At 39.0% G+C, this 22500-nt stretch overlaps 1 protein-coding gene across 1 annotated transcript in view; it reads right to left on the reverse strand.

Annotated features, from left to right (window-relative positions):
• Positions 1–7471: 7471 nt before the first annotated feature.
• The window catches only part of LOC138952819 (myosin-I heavy chain-like), a 181102-nt gene continuing 166073 nt past the window's right edge, over positions 7472–22500 (reverse strand). The window contains exons 41-43 of the mRNA XM_070324555.1: positions 20898–20981; positions 20106–20225; positions 7472–10916 (exon numbers count right to left, since the gene is read on the reverse strand). Coding sequence (XP_070180656.1) covers positions 10764–10916; positions 20106–20225; positions 20898–20981 — 357 coding nt within the window. The 3' untranslated portion in view covers positions 7472–10763. The remainder of the gene's footprint in view (positions 10917–20105; positions 20226–20897; positions 20982–22500) is intronic.

The following is a 22500-nucleotide window of genomic DNA, read 5'->3' on the forward strand; positions in this document are numbered from 1 at the left end:
CTGAAAGAAACGGGGTTGATGATGATAATTAGTTTTAACGTCCTCTTAGAACCAATTGGCCTATCTTGGGACAGGTAGAGTTGATATGCTTTATGGGGGGACAGGACACTGGACAGACATGCAAACAGAGAACACATATGATCGTGTTATAGATCTGGAAGTCTGTTGTTGCGATATTTCAAAATGGGGATGGAAGTAAAGATTTTGTTGGGGTTGTTGCCATAGTGTACGCGAAATATAGTTGGAGCGGTTTTGTAGGCTTATTTGCTTTTTATTTATGCAAAATATTTTTCAGACTTTTGGATAATGCCAAAATAATGTAATAAATAACTGGCTGAATTGTGATAGCCAAAATGTGTGTTTGTATCTATAGATATGGCTCCCCTCTGGATATTGTATGCATTTTTGAGAGGGAATTGTTATATAGAAAAGTTGTTTAAAATACATTTAGATATAGTAATGTTAATGATATAGTAAAAACATTACTATAAAAAAAAGATCAATGAAGAAGGATGCTCCCCGCCAACAACAACAAAAAAACAAAAACAAAACAAAAAAGGCAAAAAAGAAAGGGTTGAAGCAGCCTGCATGCAACTGAGATTAAAAAACAAAACAAAAAAAAATAAATAACTGGCTGAATAGGTAAATAAATACGTAACTAGAAACATAAAAAAGAAAAAAAATATATTAGCCAAATAAGAATATTAAATATAACTTGCTAAAATAATATATCAGAATGAGGAACTTAAGTTCAGGTAGGAGGAGGGCGGTGTATGTGATTTAGCCTTGTTTGAATAGAGCTATATGATAGGTGTTGTAGGCGCTTTGGTTGTTGGGCGTGGGGGGGGGGGGGGGGGGTCGGTGGGAGAGAGGGTTGAGGGGGGGGGGAAGGGGGAGAGGGGATGAAGTTTTCAAAACAGATCTTTCAAACTAGAAACTGGTAGTCTGTCACCTGTTTATTGCTTTGTGCACGCGATAATGTCAGCCGTATCATAAAGAACACAGTCACACCGACTGCAAGGCCAGTGATCATCTATTGAGAATGGGAAACATTTCTTGCAAATGTCGCAGTTTTTACCACATGTAAAGCCAATTTTGCGACAAAACAGCAAATAGCCAGATATGACGCCCTCGCAGAAACCTCTCTCGCAACATGTACGCGATACCTGCTGTAGATTTTGCTCCGTTGTGACTATTCATACATATTCCTGACTAAGAAGACATAAAGTTGACAGCGGTTGGCGCGGCGAAGCAAGTTCACGAAATCAAACAAATAGACTAGACAGAAATGACCGAATTAAACACACACACACACACACACACACACACACACACACACACACAAGAAGTCAATTCATACAATAATTCCTACTGTGAGGGCAGCCAGTTGTTTGATTGTTGGTTTGTGTCCAAGTGGAGGGTTGACCTTATTCCACATATAATTTTAAATCTAAATACAGAGACTTTTAACGTTCCAAATTCCAGAATGGGGAAAAAAACCAAGACAGGTTAGTTTTGGGAGCGTTACATTTTTGACAAAACAAGACACTCCCAAGTTCATCGACCCAATGGTCATTATCGTGGACAGACAGACATACAAAGGAATCATATAGGACATAGAGAATACTACATGGCTTGCTGTGTCGTACTAGATTTACACGAGTTTTTTTTTTTAAATAGTTGAACTGCGAGCGAAAGCGAGCTGTTCACTATTTGAAAAAGCAACGAGTGTAAATCTGGTACGAAACAGCAAACAATGCAGTATTCTGTTTATCCTACATACTGTACTTACGTGTATTTTACTGAAAACGTCCTGCAGTGAAGGCAGCTAAACTGAAGACGCTTGTTTTGGAACCTCGATCTCTTCTAAAGCCTCGTGCAATCTATTACGTCAAAGCAAAGAAACGTCACTCTGAAAGTGTGGCGTGACGTGTTAGTTCTAAAGATTCATGGAGGGTAATTAGCGAGCGCAATTTTTGTTTCTATAATGACGTATGTCTCGGTGACTTTGGCATCATAAGCAGTGGAAAAAAAGGTCCCTGCCAGACTTGCTTGACATGACCTCATTTACATGATATACACACGTGTGATTTGAACGATTATTATCTCACGGGTGTCTCTCTCACGTATGTAGCAAGATATTTTAAGTAAAATACACGTAAGTACAGTATATAGGATAAACAGAATAAATGTAATACATGGCTTGCTGTGTCGTATCAGATTTACACTCGTTGCTTTTTCAAATATTGAAAAACTCACTTTCGCTCGCATTTTAATATTTACAAAAGCAACTCGTGTACATCTGGTACGACACAGGAAGCTATGAAGTATTCTCTATTTATCCTACATACGTGAGAGAGACACTCGTGAGATAATAATCGTATAAATCACAGTGTGTATATCATGTAAATGAGGTCATGTCAAGCAAGTCTGGCAGGGACCTGTCTTTCCACTGCTTATGATGCCAAAGTCACCGAGACAATAGAAATCCAGTGTCATTTGGTTCAGTTGAACAAGATTGTATTCAATCAAATCACGATACAATGATAAAAGGACAAGCAATTGGGCCATGAACCCCAGCGAACGTGGCCGGACATGAAGGTAATCTTAAATTATGACTCCATTTCCTTTCCCGCATCATCAAAGGGGACACACTGCGTTTGAATCGAGGAATTAACACAACAATTGGCCCTGAGCCGTCCAGTTTTCGTCCAGCCTTTTGAAGGAAGATCCACAGTGATTTCACGATTATTTCCTTTAACGAGCATTTTGTCGGTTAAAGCAGACTCCTTTATTTTTTAGACCTTTAAATGACCTTGAAGCAAATGCATGATTGCCTGACCTCGAATCAAGGATAATAAAGTTTGTTAGTGGGGAATGAGAGAAAGAGAAGAGAGAGAGAGAGAGAGAGAGAGAGAGAGAGAGAGAGAGAGAGAGAGAGAGAGAGAGAGAGAGAGAGAGAGAGAGAGAGAGAGACTCTCACACACAGAGACACGTGTATCCTAAACGTACATATAGCTTTATTTTGAATTGATTTCGAGTTAACAACACGAAATGATTTGTTACATAACTCTCTTTCTTAGGTGTGTGAGCGAGATGGTAAGTGTCTCTTTCTCTGAATATGCATGTCTTGAGCGCGCGTGTTTGTGGGAGTGTTCATGTGTAGTTCACTATTTTTTTCTCATTTCACACACACACTGACACACACACACATGCATACGCTCAATCTCTCTCCAACACACACACACTCCCCCACCCACAGCACCCATATGTACACTCGATCTTTCTCCCAGACACACACACACAGACAGATTCTCTATCTCTCTCTCTCTCTCTCTCTCTCTCTCTCACACACACACACACACAAAGACAGAGCGTAGGAAAACAAATGTTTTATTTGTTTCACAGGCTATAAGATGATGATAATTAACAGCCTTGCTGTCATTGTAAAAGATGTACGTGATTTCAGAATTAAAGCAAAACTGATGAAAAGTCATGCAATGCAATCATGATTGTATGTCTCATCATGATGACCAAAAACGGAAATGCATAGCATATGTGAAAGGAATTCACACAACATACAGATATTACATCAACCAAGAACAACAACAATAACAAAACTGAAATAACAACTGAGAACAGAAATCCGTTACAATCTACAAAAATAATAAAATACTCTCATTTGAAATGCCAGCTGCATAGGCTTAACTGAGATACACGTTCCTTGTAAAGATTTGAATCATCCTCGAGTTTGGCAGGGAGGGAGTGGGGGATGAGAACGGGGTCAACTGTGTGTGTGTTTGTGTGTGTATGTGTGAAAAAAAGGCAACAACTCACATTGGGAATCCCGCACCACTTTCTTTGTTTAATGGAGCACTGTTAAGGGCTCAAGTCTGATATATCCCACTCTAGTTTTCGGTCAATGTGCGAAGAACATGCTATAATCTTGAACACAACTTTAATCATATCACACGCTATGTAACCGTGGAACAGAAAATGCACCAGTAATCAAAGACAGTCTTTCTTTCTTTATTTGGTGTTTAACGTCGTTTTCAACCACGAAGGTTATATCGCGACGGGGAAAGGGGGGAGATGGGATAGAGCCACTTGTCAATTGTTTCTTGTTCACAAAAGCACTAATCAAAAATTTGCTCCAGGGGCTTGCAACGTAGTACAATGTATTACCTTACTGGGAGAATGCAAGTTTCCAGTACAAAGGACTTAACATTTCTTACATACTGCTTGACTAAAATCTTTACAACAATTGACTATATTCTATACAAGAAACATTTTACAAGGGTAAAAGGAGAAACATAATCAGTTAGTCGCCTCTTACGACATGCTGGGGAGCATGGGGTAAATTCTTCCCCCTAACCCGCGGGGGGTAATCAAAGACAGTCATGAGAGATTCCAAACAGAAGTTGTTTCAATAAAACTTTATAACCATTCGGCTTGATACAAAAATTAATCTCCATAAAAACCTCTTAAACCTGTCAACTTGATTATTTTCCATTAAAAGTGTCAAAATTGAAAATGATATATAAATGCTTCGGAAATCATTACAAAATAAGCTGACGTGTGCTGTCAATCTTTGAGGAACAGCATAAATATTAGAAATGAAAATCTTTCCCTGGATAAAAAAAAAAAATACTCTCTTCTTTGGATAATCAAAACCAAGCATTAGCTACATCACATTCTTCTCTATCTGAAAAGGATTTCAATAGTTTAGTTTTCTAAACACACATGCACAATATCCAGATTTTTAAACATCCTAAAAAAAATAAAAATGTCCAAACTCCTACAAATGTACCATGTGCATGCATGCAACAATAAGTATATAATTATATAAAAACAGAAATAATTTTTTTTCAAATAAAAGTAAAAACTAAAAGTAAAAAAGTAAAACGAACAAAATTAGAGACATCTATATACTGCAATTCTCTTTAGGGAAAACAGGCAGAAAATATGTAAAGAATTTTTTTTGCGCATCTGCATTTTGAAGCAAGGGCTCAGCATGTTTCAACTAATATGAGATGTAAAAAATAGAAACATTTCAAGATTAAAAAAATCATGAGACCATGGTAGTGATTATGTCATCTTGAGATTTTAATATACCACCTACACTGTGATACGATGAACAAAACAAAAAACAACAGTTTGATAAATGGCGACATGGCAGCAATTATGCGGCAAACAAGATACACATGTTTAGGAAGACAAAGCATTGGTTTTGACACCAATATCATGGAATGTTCAAAATCATAAGGTTTCCACATAAAAACAAGAAACAAAATTTCAATTTGTAACAATACATCTCACATCCACATTCAAGTTTAAGGCAATTAAGTAGAAATGAAAACACATTTCCCAAGATATGATAGAGATGATCATGATGAACAAAATCACATTTTTTGATGGTCACCGACATTGTAGGAACACATTTTTGTTAATTAAAAAAAAAGGTGTTGGATGAATTTTATGTCTTGTTCTGATAAAAAATAAATAAAAATAAAAAAAATACTGGTTGGTCCGGTGTCAAAATAATGTGACTGGGTGAGACATGAAGCCTGTGCTGCGACTTCTGTCTTGTGTGTGGCGCACGTTAAATGTCAAAGCAGCACCGCCCTTCGTTTGTTATATTTCAAAATATATCAGTGTGTCATGAGAACAACTGAACAATAATGGAGAGTAGAAGCAACACACTCAAACAAGATATCCAAGTTTCTTCTCATTTTGAAGAAAATAATATTTTGAGAAAACATTGGTTGTAAAAATATTGTTTGAAATTTAAAATGTCTGGTCCTCCACAGAAAATTTTGAAGGTCCACTTGTGTTCATATACAAATCATCACACAGCAACAATCTCAAAAATAAAATACAAACGAAAACAGTTATGAGAGCGGCATTTTCATCTCCATAGCAACAAATGAAGGCCACATAAATCGCGAGAACATCAAAAGCTAAATGATTTATAGGCGGATATCAAAAACACTGTCTGTACAAAGTGATTGCACTTGCTCACTATCCACAAAATAATCGTCATTGGAATATTTTCACTTCCATCCGTTGTTACTTTTTCTTTCTTTATTTGGTGTTTAACGTCGTTTTCAACCATTCAAGGTTATAGCGCGACGGAGGGAAGGGGGGAGATGGGATAGAGCCACTTGTCAATTGTTTCTTGTTCACAAAAGCACTTATCAAAAATTTGCTCCAGGGGCTTGCAACGTAGTACAATATATTACCTCACTGGGAGAATGCAAGTTTCCAGTACAAAGGACTTAACATTTCTTACATACTGCTTGACTAAAATCTTTACAAACATTGACTATATTCTATACAAGAAACACTTAACAAGGGTAAAAGGAGAAACAGAATCCGTTAGTTGCCTCTTACGACATACTGGGGAGCATCGGGTAAATTCTTTCTCGTCCCAACCAATATGGGACTCTCCCTAACCCGCGGGGGGCATCCGTTGTTACAAACACCTGTCATTTAACACATTTTACAACAACACCTGTCTGTACATATTTACATGTGTAAAGTATTAAAGGTAATTAAAAAAACTTCTTTATTTGTGCTTGCTCAATGTGGTACAATCAGAAATGGCAAATTGTCTGTTCTTTGCTTTCCCTTCTGTTACACTTTGCCCCACAAAAAAAAATTGTATTACAAATAAAATTCAGACCTCCTAAAAATGCAGCTCAAAGAAAGAAAGAAAATTAAACATTAACATATCACTCAGTAATACATGGGACTAGATAAGTTAATCTGCATCAAAGAAAGAAAGAAAGAAAGAAAGAATGAATCAGGAGAGATCCAAGAAAACAAGGAAAGAAAAAAAATTAAAACAAACTATTGGGTTTGGAAGCTGATAAATCCCCTTTTACCAAGCAGGCATAATCTGAATTAATATACACATCTACCCGACGACACTCATGCACGTCTCATTTTAATCATTTGGGACGTGACTCAAAAATCCAATGAAATTGCAAAAAGTATAAAATTAAAGTTGCCCCCCCCCCCCCCCCCCCCCCAATCTATAATCATTATATCACTGATAAAAGATCTTCACATTTTCAATCAATTATTTTCACTCTCAGCAGTGATCAATAAAGCAAAGAATCTGGGGTTTTGGTTGTTGTTTTGTGGTGTGTGTTTTTCTCTCCACAGGATTTTGACATTGTTAATGCTGCTTGTTGGTGCTAATTATACATATCTTGATCCAAACTATAATACCATACACAGGCAACTTAAAATCTAAGCAGTTTCAGATAGCAATGATATCATTATTATTTTTTGTTTGTTGCCAAGATAATATCAACAAAAATACTTAACGGTATTCTTTTTCTGTTAACTGTATATATAACAAAAAGTTTAATCATGTTGATACAGAAATCAACTAACACCATTAATTAAACAGTTAGCATGCCTTGCTGTAACTCTTGCCTTTCATTATGTTACTCAACACAGATCTTTCTTTCTTTATTTGGTGTTTAACGTCGTTTTCAACCACGAAGGTTATATCGCGACGGGTAAAGGGGGGAGATGGGATAGAGCCACTTGTCAATTGTTTCTTGTTCACAAAAGCACTAATCAAAAATTTGCTCCAGGGGCTTGCAACATAGTACAATGTATTACCTTACTGGGAGAATGCAAGTTTCCAGTACAAAGGACTAAACATTTCTTACATACTGCTTGACTAAAATCTTTACAAACATTGACTATATTCTATACAAGAAACACTTAACAAGGGTAAAAAGAGAAACAGAATCCGTTAGTCGCCTCTTACGACATGCTGGGGAGCATCGGGTAAATTCTTCCCCCTAACCCGCGGGGGGCTCAACACAGATAAAATCAACATCTAATATTAGAAAAACCATGGTATTCCTGTTAACTTACGAGCACTATCAATTTACATAATGCTCAATCAATTAAAAGCTAGTTCAACCGTTTTTAAAAAGCAACAAGAAAAGAAGGAAAGAAGTACAGATCACCAAGAGAGGAGAAGAAAAGACAGGAGAAAGAGAAAGAGAACTGTTACATTTACAAATGAACAGTACATACATGTACAACTTATTGGGTAAAACATCTTATGCTGTGGTTTAAAATCCTATTGACTGATATAGCACCATAACCTTTGAACACAACAAAATCACCATTCGCGAGTACAATTATGCATGCTAATTCATGCACATGAGCCTACATGTACTGCTAACAACTTCAGGAGTACATTATTTGTTCTGTCCCACTGAGACTATATAGTGACTGGTCTACCTATTTGTAATTCATTCCGACAAAAAATTAATCCACACCTGAAAGCTGAAAAAACATAAAGACACAGAAACATGTGCATTCTTCGGCCTCTAGTGCACGCAATTTATCAGAAGCATTGAAATTTGGGGTGCCAGATTTCTACAGGAATTACTGACACTTATAAAGACATCCTGTCTCTAAAGGAGGAATCAAATAATGATGGAGTTGTGCAAACCACCACTTTCATGAGACTCCTGCCAATTTTGTTGCTACCGCACGGTGAACAGTACCTAAAGACTCACAGGTGACTCGATTGTTTAAACAGAAAAAGAACATACATCGTATACTTGCTTTTTGCAGTGACATGGCTGTGTTTTAATTCTAATCCATGGGGCCTCACATTTGGGGCTGGTTTTCTTGATCCCACGTTTCCACGTGACAAGACTGTGATTTGATTGCTTCACTAATTAAGCTCTCCTATCATAAACAGTGCCACAAACTTTTTGATCGCTATAAGCTAACAGATCAAAAGGACTTACATGCATTCCTTTATACTCACGTATAGTTGTCTTCTCATCTATAGGGCAAAACAATAGTACTTAAGGTGCCACCGTGCAGTTTATTTTCTGAATCAAGAGAGACCCACAATTTAGAAAAGCTTGACATCCCAGCATAAAACAGCCAAACTGACCAGTTCTGCAAGCCTTGATCTCATCTCAGAAAATCGAATAGGCTAATACACAATCCAGTGAACACACATGCAATCATCAGAACAGCTGTCATGATATGCGACCCAAGCAATAATGAATTCATACTTTGACTCAGCTGACAATACAACATTGCACTTCATCTTTTCAATAACTTTGACAATCGCTCACAGTAAAATAAAATAAACAATTGAAGGAAAAAGCAAAACCGAAAAATAAACAAATGCAACCGATATCTGCCGGTAAACATTGCAATTGATTCACTGTCAGCAATTAACATACATTTTGACAAAATAAAAATGGTCTGCTTTAGTATTTACAAATGTATCAAAACAACAGACACAGATTAAATAGATCATAAAAAATCATTAGCACACACTTTCAAAATTAAAATAATGAAGATACTGTACAACTAAAGTTGACAAAATAAATGCATCAATAACAAATTGAAATCAGTGCTTTTCTGATAAAAGAGAAAAATGTATTCTCATGTACTGAGGCAACAGTACTGATCTGTCACTTTTTACAATATAAACAATACAGCCATGACTGCTTTCGCCTTAATTCATAAGCTCTGTTAGCTAAGTTTTTTGGGTGGTTTTTTTGGCAACTTAATTCTAACATATATTCACAATCAGACTGTTGTACTCTTGATGGTACATATACATGTACAGTGGATAGATTGTAAACATTGTCACTTCTGTCTCTGTGGAAAGTAAGACAAATGTTCCTATAGTCAGTTGCATTCTTGACAGAACTTGATATATGATTCATCTTCAAAATTCCTTTGTGTGAAATTTGAGATCTACCAAGGATAGCTGTAACACACTGGTGGTGAGTTAATGCTTTGACGAATATTGTGCCTCAAAATTGTGTTTTGACAACAAGGTGGCAAGAAATAAATTCATAAGTTTTACAGCAAGAGCCGACTGCTTAATTGTGACCAAAATGGTTTTTGCTTTTTCTTAATTGTCAAAAATTTTGCATTCCCAGACTGTCAGTTGTTATAAACATATATTGAACAGTCCTTAAGTCACAATAAAACACAAATCATGTTTCAAGTCTCACTGTAGCAATACAGGAAAACACATCATAACATAGTCTATACAGCTGAGCACTGCGAATAATAAGGTGAGTTATGACGGGAGATTTCCAGGAAGTATAATCAGCGGAAAAGCCTGTCATGAAACGCCAGCGTATGGGAGATTAATTAATGCGTCTCTGGGCCCGGCGGGCGTGGATCAAAGAAATGTCTGCATGGTGAACCCCGTCCCTGTGACATTTGCGAATGTGCACCTGGGCTTTTGTTATCCATTGCCATCATCACCCAGCCCATATGCATTTTTTCCTGTATTACTTTGGTCATGGAATATCATATTCATAATAAGTTATTTTCCTTTTTAAATTAAGTACATCATTGTGACAATTCATTTTCACACAAACGTGAGAAGAATGTACATCATATCTGTGTCTTTAATCTCACAGGCCTTAATGCACACTTCCATTTTCATTTGTCCTCCTCAGTGGTAATACATGTAGCATCAAACAAAGAATTCCATTGCACCTTCAGTGGCATCTCGGGATTTCTGAGCTGATTCAAGTTGAATGTAGAGAAGCATTGAGTTTACAAAGAGTCTGCTGTCTTTCCTTTTATCAGGCAGTGAATTCTGTTTCACCCCCAGTAGTCTTTACCACATGAAATTTAAGTCAAATTAAAGCTTAGGTTCAAAACAATGAGTTCAGAGAAAAACAAAATCCGTCTTTGTCGGTCTCCCTTCAATCTTTTGAGTATTTCCTGATGCATTATTCTATCCTCTGCAGCATAGCATTTTGACGTTCCAGTTCGTCGATCTCGAAGGCACGAGACATGCGCTGCTGAGTCTCGGAAGGGTCCAGCATGTAGCGAGCCTGGAGTTCCACCATGTAGTCCCGTATCAAGTGAGCTATCTGGGATGCCTGAAACACATGCATGGAAACCGTCAGAATAATGCCAAAACTGTATTATATATTTGTTGCTGAATGAGTTACCATGGTACCTAGTATTAGAGGACCCTCTGATGAGAGGACACCTTCCAATAAAGGACACTTTCCATTGTCCCTTTGTGTGTTATATTGACCAACATATTTTGAAAGACGTCCTTTTTATCACAGGTACGGAAGAGGAATTAGAAAGATGGACAGATAAAGAGACAAAAACGAGGAAAGACACGGGGGGGAGGGGGGGGTGGGGGGCTCATGCTCTCCAATTACCGATATATGTTTAGCGACTAACATGCATCTGTACACAAGAAACTCAGATATGTGTAGAGAACGGTACAAACATATATATATCATCCATAATGGCACACCTGAAACAATGACATTCAGAAAGACTGAGCCATTTGGACTCGTACATAAATCTGAAACACACAGGCTTTTTATTTTTTTATTTTTAGCTCGAACCTCTTCTACAAAAACATGCATACACGCAGTTCCACACTGAGATCATAACATTGTAAACAAATTTAAATTAAATAAATACATTTTTTTTTTAAAGCCTGAAAGCTGATCGACAGTCAGGACATAGAGAATACTTACATGGCTAATGCTGTGTCGTACCAGATTTACACGAGTTGTTCTTTAAAATATTGAACTGCGAGCGAAAGCGAGCTGTTCACTATTTGAAAAAGCAACGAGTGTAAATCTGGTACGAAACAGCAAGCCATGTAGTATTCTGTTTATCCTACATACTGTACTTACGTGTATTTTACTGAAAATGTCCTGCAGTCGAGGCAGCTAAATTGAAGACGCTTGTTTTGGAACCTCGATCTCTTCTAAAGCCTCGTGCAATCTATTACGTCAAAGCAAAGAAACGTCACTCTGAAAGTGTGGCGTGACGTGTTAGTTCTAAAGATTCATGGAGGGTAATTAGCGAGCGCAATTTTTGTTTCTATAATGACGTTTGTCTCGGTGACTTTGGCACCATAAGCAGTGGAAAAACAGGTCCCTGCGGCCAGACTTGCTTGACATGACCTCATTTACATGATATACACACGTGTGATTTGAACGATTATTATCTCACGGGTGTCTCTCTCACGTATGTAGGATAAAGTATGATTTACTTATTTGTATGGCGCAAATCAGCTCTCTATTTTGTTCTTGTGGTGAAGACGACATAAATATTATTAAATAAAATGAAAATTAGAGAAACAAAATTATGTACATTTTGTAAACACATTGATTATGTTGAACACTTTTTTGGGCAGTGTGAGAAGTTGACGAGCTTTTGGGAAAATGTTGTCTATTATATTTTTAGAAATACAGGATTAAATGTGCACCTTTCAGAACACGATGTCTTGTTTGGTTATCAACCTAGTAATATATATGCCAAAATAATAAGGTAATAAATCACATTATTTTGACTGCAAAAATATGTGTAGTAGTAAATATAAGTATGGTGATAGATACGATTTGAATAGTATATTGGAAAATGAAATGTACATTAGAAGATTGTGAGTACTGTATAAGTCGAGATGAGGTGAAGTGAAAAAAAAAATGTATATATTCACTGATGGGGAATCTACATGTAATTATAATTTTGTGCAAAGCCTTTATCTGATGTGATAAAAGCAAACACAGTAATAGTTATGGTCTCTCCCCGGGCTTATCGTAACAACGATCAGATTTTTAGTGTACAGTAGTCCCTTCCATTTCCGGCCCTTTCCTGGGCGTGAACCTGCCCGGAGCGGCCAGCTTTCCCATGACTAATGAGTTTTCCTTCTATAATTGACTCTTAATGGCCGTTAACCTGTCTGACGCGGTCAACGGTCACTGATTTTTGCCCTAAGGTGCCCCTCTTACTCGACAGGAGCGGCCACTTAACGGCCACTTGTCACTTTCGCGGGCGAGCGCCTGTGGCTCTCCCCGCCCACCCACCTCCCACCTGCTATCTGGCCGTTAGAAATCAGCTCCTGTCCACTTTCTATAACTGTTAACACATGTATCGCCTGTTAACAAAGCTGACGAGTCAAACTCAAGATTGTTTTTGTTTACATTGGAGTGTGAGCGATCGCTGCGTGTTTGTGTTTTTGGTTGCTTCCTTCAGTATCAAACTTAAAGTGCTTGAATCATTAATATCCAGCTTGTGTGTGTGTGTGTGTGACGGTGTGTGTGTGTGTGTGTGTGTGTGTGTGTGTGTGTTGTGTGCACAGACGGCACAGCACGAGCAGACGACATGAATACTTACGCATGCGCAAACTGTGTAAATACAGACATGCGCATACATGTACATTTACGCAGTCACTTCCGGATCGATCACAGCTGATGTGAGTTTGAAACACTTGTTTATCTGACACTCAAATACATATATAATAATCCAAACAACACACATAGAAACATACGAAACAATAGCTTAGCCAGGACGATCGAGTTAAACACGCAAATAATTAAGATGTATAAACGAAAGCAAAACTAACAGAGACAATGAATCGGCGGCTCGTGGATGATCGCTTTCTTTTCTTCATGAAAACTTGATCGTGTTTTGGGTTTTTTTTTGGAGGAGGAGGGGGCCTGTAATGAACGGCCACCTGATACTTGCGGTCACCTTTGCAATGACTAATGGGTGACCGGATATGGCAGGTACTACTGTACTTAAATATAGCATGCTTTAGGATTAACCTCTGAAAGAATGTCAGTTATTGTACTGGATCAATTATCATCTACTTAAAACAGAATGTTAAGCTAAGCCAAAATACAGATTCCATGATAAAAGCATATTTCACGGATACCTGCAGCTACACTACATCCGGCTGAAGGAATACCTGCTGAATAACGACATGCTTTTCAAATTCTACTATATCTTCTACATTGTTAACACTGATTGCAAAATGCATAACACAGAGATTTTTCATCAAGTTCATCTCATGGAAAGAGGGACAGACAAGAGCTTAACATTGTGGATGAATAAATAAACATGAACATTAAAAAAAAAGTTAAAACAAGAAGGGCAAAGCCCATACGACTCACATGCTTTACACATTTTTCCTACCAAAATACATGTGACCTTGACCCAAGGTCAAGGTCATCCAAGGTCATGCAACACAAAGCTGTTAATTCAAGACATAGGAAGTACAATGGTGCTTATTGGCTCTTTCTACCATGAGATATGGTCACTTTTAGTGGTTCACTACCTTATTTTGGTCACATTTTATAAGGGTCAAAGTGACCTTGACCTTGATCATATGTGACCAAATGTGTCTCATGATGAAAACATAACATGTGCCCCACATAATTTTTAAGTTTGAAACAGTTATCTTCCATAGTTCAGGGTCAAGGTCACTTCAAAATATGTATACAATCCAACTTTGAAGAGCTCCTGTGACCTTGACCTTGAAGCAAGGTAAACCAAACTGGTATCAAAAGATGGGGCTTACTTTGCCCTATATATCATATATAGGTGAGGTATTGAATCTCAAAAACTTCAGAGAAAATGGGAAAAATGGGAAAAATAGCTGTTTTTTAGGCAACATTTATGGCCCCTGCGACCTTGACCTTGAAGCAAGGTCAAGATGCTATGTATGTTTTTTGGGGCCTTGTCATCATACACCATCTTGCCAAATTTGGTACTGATAGACTGAATAGTGTCCAAGAAATATCCAACGTTAAAGTTTTCCGGACGGACGGACGTCCGGACGGACGTCCGGACGGACGTCCGGACGGACGGACGGACGGACGACTCGGGTGAGTACATAGACTCACTTTTGCTTCGCATGTGAGTCAAAAAAGAAGACGACATAAAGAATACTTTTTATCTTTTATATCAACTACACCTCAAGATATTTTTTTTATCTTTTACAACCAAACCACCCAACAGCAGGAAATAATGAGCAGAGCAGATGATATAACGAATGCATGACCTGTGTGACAATGTGCACTTTTAGTGCCCTTACAGCCAAGTGCCCTAACAGACTTTTGCCCTTACAGCAAGTGCCCTAACAAACTTTCTGCGCCTTAGCAGACGACACGAACTTCTTCTCTACACAGCTTATTTACATCTGAGCGGCGGCCATGTTTTATTCCGCCTAAAATCTATTTTTAGATTGATTGAGTGCACGTGCTATTTTATGCAATCTAAGGCTATATATTACTTTAAGATGTCAATAATGAATGGATATAGACACTATGTTGCTGTATGTTCGTGCTTAAGTACTTTTTAAGGCCCTGTTGTTCCTTAAATTGCTTTAATGTTCGATCAGCTTCGACCCCAAACCTTCGACGCTATCTGAATTTTAGCGCCCAGTAGGTGACGTATGGAATTCATTTATTATCTCCATAATTTATAACTTTTTCGTAAATCTAACTTAGTGCACTTCATTTCTTATTCCCTTAAGATACTTTTTGAGTTAAAGTGCATTAATAAATGTTTGGATCAAGTAAATCAAAGTTTTCCTCAGTTTGACCGGTGTCTCGCTATGTGACGTCACACGCGTCATTTTGGCGACCTGTGTTTCTTTGTCAAGTTTTACGTCACATAACTTGTCATAAGTTCCATTTTACTGCAAGTATGACACATGTATGGAAAGTTCAGGAGTTCATCTTGTAATGGAGTGAATTGTATTTGGTGCAGGAAGTGATCGAGTTTAGCAATCTTTATTTTGCTGGGTTTTGATCGTTAATCGGTCATTAATTCTGAGTAATTAATCATAATTACTTTTTGGTCTGGACTTCTAAAGTTATATCTTGTAACATGATTTAAAAGTATTTTTCACACTGGTTCTGTAGCAACAAACCAATTTCTAATGTATGTATTTTTCGTAAAGTTATCAGCTGTCAAAGTTTCTAAAGAAACACAGTGGAACCCCCTTTATCTCCACAAGTCAGAGAAAATCTAGTTTTAAAAAGGAGGGAGTCTTAAAATAGAGGTATAAATTTGCAGAGGCTATGAACAGCAAATGTGAAGAAACAAGGTCTTATAAAGGAGGATCGAGGTCTTAAACTGGGGGTCTTAAAAGGGGGGTGCCACTGTAGCATTGCTGTCCCCTCTGGCTAACCCCCTGGAAATGATGGGACAGCAATCAACTGATAATTTCAATCAATAGTGGCCAATCTGCATTGAATATGATAGATTCATTGTTGTGCCTTTCTGGCATAGCCAACAGCAAAAACAATCACAACAGAGTCTTATCTATGTGCAAACGAGCTAGAACGTTCATTATCAGTAGAGAACCAACATGTAATGTTGAAATTACACTGTGAGAGAGTTTATACAGCAGTTATGATTGAAAGATGAAGTGTTTGCCGCAATCTGATTGATTGTTTGCTGTGTGCCTTTACGATATGGCAATAACTGTCTGCGGTTTGCCCCCTGGCCGACTTGTCCAGGATCAACACTACGGGGAAATACCGAAAAAGGAAGCCAGCATGTCAGTGGGTGGTCGTTACATTATTGATCAGTATACAATATACCGCAGAATGTTTACTGCACCAATGGCAACGAACTGCACAAACAGCTTATTATACATTGTTTGATGTTGCGCCCTGGGAATCACACAAAAGAAATAATTTTCAATAATTATAACCTAGGGAGTCTGTGATCGAGATCGACACTCAATATGAAAAAAACATGACTATTATTAATACATTAATGACTTTTTCTGGCCCTAGGCAAATGTTCTTACTGTATACCATCGTTACAATACAGATACCACAACACGGTGGCCTAGTGGTAAGGCGTCCGCCCAGTGAGCGGGAGGTCGGGGGTTCGAACCCCGGCCGGGTCATACCTGAGACTTTAAAATTGGCAATCTTGTGGTTGCTCCGCCTGGCGTCTGGCATTATGGGGTTAGTGCTAGGACTGGTTGGTCCGGTGTCAGAATAATGTGACTGGGTGAGACATGAAGCCTGTGCTGCGACTTCTGTCTTGTGTGTGGCGCACGTTAAATGTCAAAGCAGCACCGCCCTGATATCACCCTTCTGTTGGACTGGGCGTTAAGCAAACAAACAAATACAATACAGATGTACCACTGAGCATTTTGCTATGTTCAGTGGCATCATACTAGCGAGTAATTTGTTTGAATTAAGCTGATGGGGAAAAGTATATAAGCAGTTGTTATGTTTTGTGTGGGGATGACTTTTCATGTATGTTAATGATCAGCTGTGATCATGCAAATGTGGACATGTACTATACCACACTTACCTCCTCACAATATAGCAGGCCTTTTATACATTCCTCTACTGGCATGCTTCATTTTAAAGTCCCCCAAAGACTGCCTATATGGTGGGGATGATTGAAACCGGTTTTACACGTATTCTTACCATTTGGACAACAGTAACCTTCTCTGGACCAAGAGATCACGCAAGTGGACTGGGTGGCCGAGTGGTAACGCACTTGCGCTCGGAAGCAAGAGGTTGCGAGTTCGACCCTGGGTCAGGGCGTTAGCAATTTTCTCCCCCCTTTCCTAACCTAGGTGGTGGGTTCAAGTGCTAGTCTTTCGGATGGGGTGTGCACGTTAAAGATCCCACGATTGACAAAAGGGTCTTTCCTGGCAAAATTGTATAGGCATAGATAAAAAAAATGTCCACCAAAATACCCGTGTGACTTGGAATAATAGGCCGTGAAAAGTAGGATATGCGCTGAAATGGCTGCGATCTGCTGGTCGATGTGAATGCGTGATGTATTGTGTAAAAAAAAATTCCATCTCACATGGCATAAATAGATCCCTGCGCCTTGAGTCCGAGTCTGGAGATACGCGCGCGATATAAGACTTCATATAATAAGTGTTAAGTGGGGGTACATGATGAGTGAACGTGAACTACAACATAATTTTCCAGAAAACAAGCTCCTACTTATTTAGGCACATAACTATATATTTACATTGTTTCAGTGCAATCATAAAAGATATAAAAAGTCAAAAGTAAGGACTATACCTTTTCAATGAGCAGTAGTGCTTTTTATTATATCATTCTCTAAATGTACCTATCCAACTAAAAAAGGCAAAAATCCTTCCCACTAACAAATGTCAACAATCAGCGGAGCAGTACCAGCACTAATTGGCTATCCCTCACTCTGACAGCTGTTTTGGTTGCCCCAGACAATCTCCCGCAGCAAAGGTCATTCTGTTTCATGCATATCTATAGAATTGGTTTCTACCCAGTATGTTATTCCACACCCACCCCTCTCTCATCCTGGACAGTTGATGGATAGGCCTAGGAGATGCTGAGGTCAAATTATTGGTGGTCATTTTTTTCTTAATTTGATGACACGACATTTATCTCTGTGGTTGGCTCTCTGTCTCTCTCTCTAATGGTCTCTATTTCTCTCTCTGCCTCTTTTGCAATGGCAGTCAATATAGTAATTATCTAGTGGACTTTATTCACAGCTTTTTTCCCTCTCCTTCTCAAACCCTTCTGCTATCCAATGAACACTTAAGTGAGTGAGTGGGTTAGTTAGTGTGCGTATTTTTCAAGTGTGTGTGTGTGTGTGTGTGTGTGTGTGTGTGTGTGGGTTTGTGTGAGTGTGTGTGAGCATGCGTCCGTGTGTGTGTGTGAGCCTGTGTTAATGCATTCGTGAGTGTTAATCTATGTAATGCATAAATATGTGTATGTTTGTGTTCACCTTTGTTTGTGTAAAAATATGTCCATGTATGAAAAACTGAACACACACACACACACAAACCAACATACTTCCATTCACACACACACACACACACACACACACACACACACACACACACACACACACACACACACACACACACACACACACACACACACACACACACACACACCTGTGAGCTTTCTACAACCTTAAGAGGTGCAGCACAGCACAGAAGTTAATGACTATTCATCAGAGCGTTCCAATCAATAGGACCACTCCAAATCCAATCAGCAAAAGTTTTCATAGGAGATTAGCGTGTTGACACTCCAATAAATCGAAACTGACAGAGGCCAGATGCCTGATAATTATGACTGGCGGGATGGTGTCGTATTTATAGTATGGCTGGAAGTGACTCAGGGACACAAATTATTCCTTGTTGACAAGAGTACTACGCCAGGCATTCGTCGTTGTCCTGAAATGTTGGCGTAACTCGATTCTTGGCAATTTTGTGTGCTTCAGACTAAGTAAATCATTCTCCGTGAGAAATATTCTCTAAAATACGATGGACAAAACATGCTTTAACATTCTTTTATCTTTCTATCCATACAAGGTACAAATATAAACACTATTTCATTATAAAAATAATCAGTTTTGGTCTTCTAAAAGCTGTCTAAAATGAGTTACACCAAAATTCCATGAAGACCACAAATTGTATTGTCGCATTGGCATGGAAGGGTGAAACTGGGTCATCATTGGCCATCAGCAGCTGTGGTGACTTGCGGGTGTAAATAATCACTGTTGTTCAAAACATGAGCCAAAGTGCAGATAAGCTACACAAATGAGCACAATACAAACTCATGTTGCTGCCCTACATGCCAACCCCTATAACGGGCAGCAAGTAAGTACATACTCATGTACACGCGCCAGGGAGAGAAAGAAAAAGAAGAGAGAGAGAGAGAGAGAGAGAGAGAGAGAGAGAGAGAGAGAGAGAGAGAGAGAGAGAGAGAGAGAGAGAGAGAGAGAGAGAGGGACGGGAGGGAAAGAGAGAGGGAGAAAAGAAGGGCGAGAGAGGGAGGGAGAGAGAGAGGAAAGAAGGGCGAGAGAGGGAGGGAGAGAGAGAGGAAAGAAGGGCGAGAGAAGGAGGGAGAGAGAGAGGAAAGAAGGGTGAGAGAGGGAGGGAGAGAGAGAGGAAAGAAGGGCGAGAGAGGGAGGGAGGCAGAAAAGGGCGAGAGAGGGAGGGAGGCAGAAAAGGAGATAGCCAGAAAGTCATAAATACACTATCATTGTAATAGAGAGTGAGTGAGGGGGGAGGGGAGGGGGGCGCCAAGTGGAGTAAAGAGGGAAAGAGAGAATGTCAAAGCATTTTCACATCCGAGCACAACATTCACAACATGACCATGTTGCTGATGACACACAATGAAAAAAAACCAAAAACATAGAGAGAAAAAAAGGCAAGCTTAGAGCCAAATTAAGGGATAGGCGCAAAAATACAGAAACAGGCAAATACACACATATAATTTTCACATCCATGCAACCACAGACATCATAACTCAAATTATGAATGCGCTGACCTCATTGGAATTGAACATGAACTTAGTCCCCTTGGCCATGTTGCCAATGACGATCATGATGCTCTTGATGGCAGGACTGGTGTGCACGATTTCCGCGTAGCTGAACGAGGACAGGATCCTCTGAGGAAAGGGAGACAACAACATAAATGAGGAGATGTAACTCAGTAAAGCATAATTTGCTTCCCTTCCCTTCACTACTTTGAACGTTGGTGGAAAGGGAGACAACAAAAATGTGTGAAGATGCAAGAGGTTATCATGACTTGCTTACCTTCTTTTTCACTACATTGAGAGTCTGTGCTATTGTTTTTTCATTAGTGTGTGTGTGTGTGTGTGTGTGTGTGTGTGTGTGTGTGTGTGTGTGTGTGTGTGTGTGTGTGTGTGTGTGTGTGTGTGTGCGCGCGCGCACACGTGTGTGTGTGTGTGTGTGTGCGTGTGGTATGTGTGTGTGTGCGTGTGTGTGCGTGGTGTGTGCGTGCATGTGTGTGTCTGTCTGTATGTCACAAGAATGTACTTATTGTACGGACGAGAGAAGACTTACAAACAGCTCAAGCATATTGGATTCATTTGCACATTTATACGAGTTCTATAAAAAAGGAAAGACAGCTGTCCAGAAGTCTAGTTTAGCAATAGTACTGAAATAAACGTAAGACTACATTTTATCCAACAGTATAATTGCGAGTTCACATGAAAACAAAATCTGATTTTAATCAGTTCAAAAATGACCTACACACTGCACACATTATGCAGCCACTCAGCAGGCAGCGTGACCTAAATGAGTGTATGTATACTTACAAAAGTATTTATTTCCAGCAGTGATACTCCTTGTTCGTGTACAGCCAACAGGAGGTTCTTTGGCATGGAAGATGTGTAGGTTTGCTGCAACACACAACAAAACATATGTTGAGTACCACAAAACATCGGGTGTACAGTGGAATCCCACCTTTTCAGACCCCTCGGACGGGCGCAGTGGCGCGGTGGTAAGACGTCAGCCTCGTGAGTTCGAATCCCGGTCGCTGCAGCCTGGTGGGTTAAGAGTGGAGATTTTTCCGATCTCCTAATCAATCAATATGAGGCTTATAGCGCGCGTATTCCATGGGTACAGTTCTAAGCGCAGGGATTTAAAAAAAAAATTTTTTTTTAAATGCAATTTATATCGCGCACATATTCAAGGCGCAGGGATTTATTTATGCCGTGTGAGATGGATTTTTATTTATTTATCAACTTATGTGCAGACCTGCTAGTGACTTAACCCCCTTCGTGTGTACACGCAAGCACAAGACCAAGTGGGCACGGAAAAGATCCTGTTATCCATGTCAGAGTTCGGTGGTTTAAAGAAACACGAAAATACCCAGCATGCCTCCCCCAATCGGCGTATGCTGCCTGAATGGCGGGGTAAAAACGGTCATACACGTAAAAATCAACTCGTGCTAAAAACATGAGCCCATGAACGAAGAAGAAGACCCCACGGTTGAAGACTCCCTCCCTTTTTAGACCGTATTTTCTGTTTTTCTGTTCATAACCTCCGTAAATTTACCTCCATTTTAAGACTTCCTCCTTTTTAACTCATTCGCTGTGTATCGGAATTGGAATTTCGACACCTGTGTTTAGCGTTGCCCGCACGTCTGTAGTTTAGTTCCGACGGACGTCACGAAATTTTAACAGTGTAAACGGCCCTGCTGACCAAGGGAAACAACCCCCACAATAAACTTCTATCTGTCTACAGTGGAACCATCCCTTCCCTTCAATTGTTGGGATTAATTTGATTTTGTTGACGGTGTGCGACCCACGTGTTTTGACTTTTCCAAGATGGCGGATCGTTCTGCTGACAAGACGTAGTAACTTGAAAAGAGTGCTAGAACTTGTTATTCAGTATGGTTCTGATCTTGACCTTAGTGATGATGATAGTGGAGATGATATTTTAGATTCTGGTGACGAGTTTGTGCCAATGGACGATAATTTGGGTGATGATTCAGGCAATGAAAGTGTCGATCATGACATTGTGTATGATGAACCCATGGCGTAGAAAGTTGTTTGTTTTTTGCTTCAAAGAGGTAGTTTGACTGGATGTGAAGACAACAAAAGGTATGTTCTTTCAAATGTTTCATATATTTTCTAAAAGAGCAAGTTTCAAACTTTGCAAAAATGTAAGGTAGGCAAGGTTATTTTGTGTTGTTGATTTTTATTATTTTTTAAAAATGGGTCAAAATCGTGCGATTTGAGGGAACACAGGGACAATTTAACAATTTAGACGCGCCTCGATTATGCTTGACACTCACCAGTTCAAGTCTATTTAACGGTAATTTTTGTTTCTGATTCACCAGCAACACTCTGATTCACCAGCAACACTCTTGACATTTGAAACAGTGCATATCAGCTTGATTTTGTGAGAAAAAGT

The sequence above is a fragment of the Littorina saxatilis genome, linkage group LG17 (assembly GCF_037325665.1).
Source record: "Littorina saxatilis isolate snail1 linkage group LG17, US_GU_Lsax_2.0, whole genome shotgun sequence".
In the NCBI taxonomy this organism is placed as follows: Eukaryota; Metazoa; Mollusca; class Gastropoda; order Littorinimorpha; family Littorinidae; genus Littorina; species Littorina saxatilis.